The 7727-nt window shown below is 34.5% G+C and overlaps 1 protein-coding gene across 1 annotated transcript in view; it reads left to right on the top strand.

Moving 5' to 3' along the window:
• The first annotated feature begins 4417 nt into the window (after nucleotides 1-4417).
• Nucleotides 4418-7727, top strand: part of LOC100370106 (translation initiation factor eIF2B subunit epsilon-like) — a 32293-nt gene continuing 28983 nt past the window's right edge. Inside the window, exon 1 of the mRNA XM_085496735.1 lies at nucleotides 4418-4570. Coding sequence (XP_085352861.1) covers nucleotides 4448-4570 — 123 coding nt within the window. The 5' untranslated portion in view covers nucleotides 4418-4447. The remainder of the gene's footprint in view (nucleotides 4571-7727) is intronic.

Here is a 7727-nt window from a genome sequence, read left to right as displayed (position 1 = left end):
GTTTCGTACTATAATTTCTAATATATATTAAAGGGCAAATTACAGTTCCTATGGATGGTATTCTTAGAATAGCGCCAGTTAATCAATACACATAAAACTTCAATTTTCAACGAATGAACCAGTTACTGCGACCAAGCCCTATTCACTGCGACCAAGCCCTATTCACTGCGACCAAGCCCTATTCACTGCGACCAAGCCCTATTCACTGCGACCAAGCCCTATTCACTGCGAAAAATATTCACTATTTGCTATGTAAAACAATGTCCATTTTAAAAAATATGTTGCTTATTTAATTACTCATAAAAAAGTGAAAAAATATAATAATAAATATAGCTGCATAGCAGCAATCACCGGTTTTCAAGACCATGGCACATGGCCAAGTCACATGCATAGCATGGCCGTGTATGACTGTTTGCAATAGCCCTGAAAATTAACGTTGGTTCCATGTTTGTATATGTGATAGTGTTCGAGATATTATAGCCATGCATATTTAATGAGTTCTATGACCATATATAGTCATCGGGTATGTTTGTCAATTCTCTTGTCTAATGTCTTCAATATAGCATTGGTTCAATGTTCCTACTTGTAACAGTGCCTAAGATATTAGAGACTTGCATATTTAATGAGTTCTATGACCATATATGGTCATTTAAAATGTTGGTCAATTCTTTTGTCCAATGCCTTCACTATAGGTTTGGGTACATGTCTCTATCTTTAAAAGTGCTCGAGATATTATGGATATGCATATTTAATGAGTTATATGACCATATATGGTCATGGAATGTGTTGGTCAATCCTCTTGTCCAATGTCTTCAATATAACATTGGTTCCATGTGTGTGTTTCCAATGGTGCCTGAAATATTAGAGACATGCATATTTAATGAGTTCTATGACCATATATGGTCATCGAATGTGTTGGTCAATTCTTTTGTCCAATGTCTTCAATATAGCATTGGTTCCATGTTTGTACTTGCAATAATGCATAAGATATTAGAGACATGCATATTTAATGAGTTCTATGACCATATATGGTCATCAACTATGTTGGTCAATTCTGTTGTCCAATGTATTCAATATAGCGTTGGTACCACGTTTGTACTTGCAATAGTGCATAAGATATTAGAGACATGCATATTTAATGAGTTCTATGACCATATATGGTCATCGAATGTGTTGGTCAATCCTCTTGTCCAATGTCTTCAATATAACATTGGTTCCATGTTTGTGTTTGCAATAGTGCCTGAGATATTATAGACATGCATATTTAATGAGTTCTATGACCATATATGGTCATCGAATGTGTTCGTCAATTCTCTTGTCCAATGTTTTTCAATGTAGGTTTGGGTACATGTCTCTATCTTTTAAAGTGCTAGAGATATTATGAATATGCATATTTAATGAGTTATATGACCATATATGGTCATCAACTGTGTTGGTCAATTCTTTTGACCAATGTCTTCAATATAGCATTGATTCCATGTTTGTAGTTGCAATAGTGCATGAGATATTAGAGACATGCATATTTAATGAGTTATATGACCATATATGGTCATTGAATATGTTGGTCAATTCTCTTGTCCAATGCTTTCAATATAGGTTTGGGTACATGTCTATCTTTTTAAGTGCTAGAGATATTAGAGACATGCATATTTAATGAGTTCGATGACCATATATGGTCATTGAATATGCTGGTCAATTCTCTTGTCCAATGCTTTCAATATAGGTTTGGGTACATGTCTATCTTTTTAAGATATTAGAGACATGCATATTTAATGAGTTCGATGACCATATATGGTCATCAACTATGTTGGTCAATTCTTTTGTCCAATGTCTTCAATATAGCATTGGTTCCATGTTTGTACTTGCAATAGTGCACGAGATATTAGAGACATGCATATTTAATGAGTTATATGACCATATATGGTCATCGAATATGTTGCTCAATTGTCTCGTCCAATGTCTTCAATATAGCACTGGTTGCATGTTTGTACTTGCAATAGTGCCTGAGATATTAGAGACATGTATATTTAATGAGTTCTATGACCATATATGGTCATCGAATGTGTTGGTCAATTCTCTTGTCCAATGCCTTCACAATAGGTTTGGGTACATGTTTCTATCTTTAAAAGTGCATGAGATATTAGAGACATGCATATTCAATGAGTTCTATGACCATATATGGTCATCGAATATGTTGGTCAATTCTCTCGTCCAATGTCTTCAATATAGCCATGGTTCCATGTTTGTACTTGCAATAGTGCATGAGATATTAGAGACATGCATATTTAATGAGTTTTATGTCCATATATGGTCATCCAATATTTTGGTCAATTCTCTTGTCCAATGTCTTCAATAAAGCGTTGGTTCCATGTTTGTATATGCAATAGTTCTCAATATATGGCAATACAATGTGTATCGTATTAAGGGCCCTCCCCCCTTTCCCATAATGCATCATTGCTCACTATTTTATATAAAATGTGAAAAATATTCATAAATCAACTCCTCCAAAACTGTTGGTCGCACTTTCATGATTCTTTGATTAATCGGTAGTATGTATGATGTTCTTCAAAATTATGGCGTGGAATTTTGATACGATCAAAATTATGCAAATGAGATGCAAAACAATATTTCAGAAAATTCTAGAAAAAAAAGTCACATGACCGTTCAACTTTTTTTTCATGAAATACGTAGCTCTAGGGCCAATGCTTCTTTTAAGCGAAAGTTTGAGACTCCTAGACCCTCAGAAAGGTGTTTAAATGAGCATGCCATATTTCGTCTTAAATTCAAAATGGCCGCCGTACCACGTGACCAACATGCGTCATCTTAGGATATGCACTAGATCTCATCAACCTTTACAAACATATGAAAAATTTTTCCAGATATGTGCAACGGTGTCGAAATGGCGCTTAGCGAAAAAATCTGGCGGAATAATAAAAAACATAACGATTACAATAGGTTTCCAAGACATGTGTCTTGAAAACCTAATAATAATAATAATAATAATCTAAACGAAAGAAAGAGCGATCTTCGTCTGCCACTAGTGGCGCGCCGAAACAATTTAATTTAATTTCCCATTGACCACGGTGTCTAACCAGTCATAATCTTGGTATTGCTTTATAGGTTTCTATGTTTTCTGAATTGTCCTATTGTGTGTTCTTATATGCTGAAGCAAATGTAACAAATATTTCTCATTATATTTTCAACATAGAACTTTTCTGAAAATTCTTCAATTTTGTTTGGTGTCTCAAGAGACAATTCACCAGCCTTAATTAAACACGGTATGATGCAAGTCATCTGGAGCTCTTGGCAAAGATGTTAGTGGTTGATGCATACAGCTCTGATATGGGAGAAAAATGTGTTAAATCCAAATATGAACATAAACCAGATACTGTTATTAGTACAAATAAAATTGCCAAACAGAAGCTGTTGCCCAGGAAACATCCCAATGGTCTAATTTACTTGCGAAACATAACTGCATTTTAAACCTGATTGCAATTTTACTTTTTTTTTAAATCTTTTTTTTTTTTTTTTAGTTTTTTCCACCATAAAAATTTACAATCAAATCACATCGTGTTTTGGTCAAACTATGTCTATGTTTTATTTATTAAACTAGTACATTTACAGGTATGTTCTTTTTTTTTAAGTAAAAAGCTAAGAAATTATGTGACAAATATTGTTATATGATGTCTTGTTTTAAAATGTCATGTCCTCTCCTGACAGGTGTCATAAATTTGAAAGCCCCCATAAGCCACCCATATTTATTACCCCCATTTTCTCACCCCCTGCCGTAAATTCTGCTCGCACCCTAACCACATCGTTTTAATAGACGAATAATACATTTTCATTTTATTGATGAGGTCATTGTGGCGTTACTATTTGTTTAGCTTAATTTGGGTTACAACTAGCTGAATTATTATTAAGCTCATTCACAGTTGAGAGACTGTGTTTTTTTTCTTTGATACCAAGTTTATTTAGATTTACATGGTAAGTATGTAATTCTAAGTGACCCAGTGCACCTGTCGTCATAGTAACTTTCCATCATACAACCGAATTTAACGTTTGTCAGTTCGGCACCTAAGAAAATTCATGCGAAGTGCAAGTGTTGCACGGAAACAAGTGCCGGCAAATTCAAAAAACATTGAAAAGGAACGGATTAGACACTCTAAGGTCCGTCCCTAATTTTGACCATGTCTAAGTTTTAGCTTTCAGACTAAAATGGGCGCAGTAGCTTTTAATATGATTAACTTACTGTTTCTTATCTATAAAGACTGAGCTAAATATTTCTGATACGTTATCAACAATAGAACGGATTCGTCTACTAGATCGAATACAATACTGTGATGCCGAATTCCGATGGATACCGAATGTGAAACTAACTTTAGCGTTATATCGTGAAATACTTAGTCTCTCCAGAGGGCGTCGTCTTTAAAAACTGTGTGCTGTGAAAATGTCGAAGAAGAAGAAAGCTGCGACTGAAACTCTGCTAAAACAGGACGATATACTGCAAGCAGTGGTTCTTGCTGATAGTTTTAATGTACGTTTTGCTCCGATAACACTTGAAAAACCAAGGGTAAGTACAATTTACGTAATACAGAGCCATGATGCAATCGCCAGCAATGTGTATCTTGACCATGTAAAATGATGATGTCGGGGGGGGGGGGGGTGCTACGGGATGGTGTGTCTGGGTGGGTGCTACAGGATGGATTCTGAGTGAGTGGTAGGGGATGGTGTCTCGGTGGGTGGTAAGGATGGTCATAATAATAATAATAATAGTAATTAAAGCCGCAAGCGGCGTCACCGGGGCCCAAGCTGACAAGATTCTGTTTCATAATTAATGTGGTCACATGTTAGACAATCAGGTAGCTTGAATTATTAGTAACATGAGGTCGAAATGAAGTTGGTACCATGTATTTACCTGGTTTGGTTATCGAAATATGGTTTTCAGGATATATAATGAGCCATGTTCTTATGCACAATAATGAGATTACATAATCATATATAGCCATTTCTAATGTCAGTTACATCTTTCATTCAATGTCTTCATAATGACACTAGTTACATGTCCTGCTCTGCGACAGTGTTTAGATATGACTGCTTTGCATATTAATGAGTTCACATGACCATATATGGTCATCTGTTATTTTAATCAAATCTCTTGTTCACTGTTGTCATAATAACAAAGGATTCATCTTCCTAACTGCAACAGTGTTTAAGATATAATGGTTATGCATATCAGTGAGTCACATGACCATATATGGTCATCTGTTATTTTAATCAAATCTCTTGTTCACTGTTGTCATAATAACACAGGATTCATCTTCCTAACTGCAACAGTGTTTAAGATATAATGGTTATGCATATTAATGAGTCACATGACCATATATGGTCATCTGTTATTTTAATAAATCTCTTGTTCACTGTTGTCATAATAACACAGGATTCATCTTCCTTACTGCAACAGTGTTTAAGATATAATGGTTATACATATTAATGAGTTTACATGACCATATATGGTCATCTGTTATTTTAATCAAATCTCTTGTTCACTGTTGTCATGATAACACAGGAATCATCTTTCTAACTACAACAGTGTTTGAGATATAATGGTTATGCATATTAATGAGTTCACATGACCATATATGGTAATCTGTTATTTTAATGAAATCAATTGTTTAATGTTGTCATAATAACACAGGTTTCATCTTCCTAACTCCAACAGTGCTTGAGATATATCAGTTATGCATATTAATGAGGTTAGAAGCCCCCACCCCTTAGGCGCTTGGCGACAAAACCCAGCCACGTGCCATTCGGTTGAAAGAATGCATCTCATGAGTAGAATGCACATGTACAATTTTAGCCAAATCGGACCAACACAACACATGTAAATGCACAAGGTTTGTTTTCATAAAATCCAAGATGGCGGCCAAACCATGTGACTGATCAAAATAATATTATTTTTCTCATATGGAGATCAGGCCAGGCATGGTAAATATAAAAACATCTTGTAGATTGGTTGAATCACCTCTGAGAAACAAATGCCCAAACTTTTGATCAATTTTGCTTAAAATCCAAGATGGCGGCCAAACCATGTGACTAATCTGAAATCTTTTTTAGGTTACTGAAAGGGAATGATATACAGATGCCATGAAGCAAAATTGAAAATAATCCCTCAAGTTTTGCCAGAGTAAAAAACTACTTCCTGTTTAGAAGAAACCCAAAATGGCGGCCAAACCATGTGACCAATCATAACAATTTTTTCAAACTTAAATTGGATTCATATATAGAAGCCAAATACTACATATGAGAGCATTCTGCATAGTGGTTCTGAAGAAGAAGATTTTCAAGTGTTTTTTGACGTTTTTAGGAAAAACAAAATGGCGGGAAAAGTCACATGACCGCTAAAGTTTTTATTGTTGATATCTATTACACATGAGTTGTACAATATACCATAAAAAAATCTAGATGCCTAGACCCTCAGAAAGTGGTCAAACAGCCACTTCCGGTTTTATTTCAATCCAATATGGCTGCCAAACTAATTGACCAATCGAAATTCTGAAAGCATGTTGCACCAGTTCACATTATGGACTATCAGTATGAACCATTATCAGACCATTCCGTTCAGCGGTTTTCTCAAACGGCTTGACGAAAGAAGTTGTGGAAGAAAGAAGAAGAAAGAAGAAAAAACCGAACAATAAGAATAGGGGCCTCGCCCTTCGGGCTTGGGCCCCTAATAAAAACAGTAACAACAGTAAATATTGATAATAATATGTACAATAATGTGCTATGTTATAATTGCATTGCGTCTGTCAAATGAGAAATATACAAATTTTGCCAAGTTTTGTTTGGGTGTGTATTGATCACATTGACGAGGAATTGTAATGTTGCAAGGAGGAAATGAAAATTGTCTTCTATTTTACAAATATTACTCGGCAAATTGTTAATGTCTAGGTACTTTACAATGTATCACGCTTGATATTAAATTCATGGTTAGAAATGCGAAAGGAGATAAGTGCTAATCTAAAACTTGATTTCATCTGAAGTGTAGTCTTCTAAAGTGTGTTAGAATTATTTACCGCATTGCGTCAGTTTTTATAATCGATATCTTTGCATCACTGGGAGAATTCTGAAATGAATTTACTTTCATTGCAAACGTCTTGATTGTACCAGACTTCTTCTAAACTAAATGTAAATGATATTGTTTTGATTTATTTCACAGCACTCTTGTGCATTCTGCTCTCATTTTAATTTGGTTTGTCAAATATACCTGTTAGTGTTTGATTTTAAATCATGCAACCAGTATTTAACTAATCTCTATATATGCGTCCCCATACCTCAATGCCATAGTTCGAAATTGGTAGAATTTCGGTATTAAATACATTGAGTTATAGCATGATTCACTATCTTTTAGGAGACTAATTTTCGATTCCAAAGTAAACATTAATTTAAAAGCTTTCAACTTCTTCTTCAAAATCGCAAGTCAGAATGTTTTCAAATTTGATATGCAGGTACCTTGGATGATCAAAATCTCAAATTTTGATGATATCTTCAATTTCCTAATTTTAGTGAATATTTTGTAATTTTTGATAAAAAGTGATATTTTCGACTTCTTGTTAAAAACCATAAGTCCGATTGCTTTGATATTGCATATATAGGTACTACATGTGGACCTCTCTCAGATTTGTTCATTTCATGATGATATTTTCAATTCTCTAATTTTAATGAATATT

The sequence above is a fragment of the Saccoglossus kowalevskii genome, chromosome 3, assembly GCF_978046115.1.
Source record: "Saccoglossus kowalevskii chromosome 3, keSacKowa6.1, whole genome shotgun sequence".
NCBI lineage: Eukaryota > Metazoa > Hemichordata > Enteropneusta > Harrimaniidae > Saccoglossus > Saccoglossus kowalevskii.
Note: the sequence above shows the minus strand (reverse complement) of the source record. Positions and strands in the feature narration are given on the sequence as shown.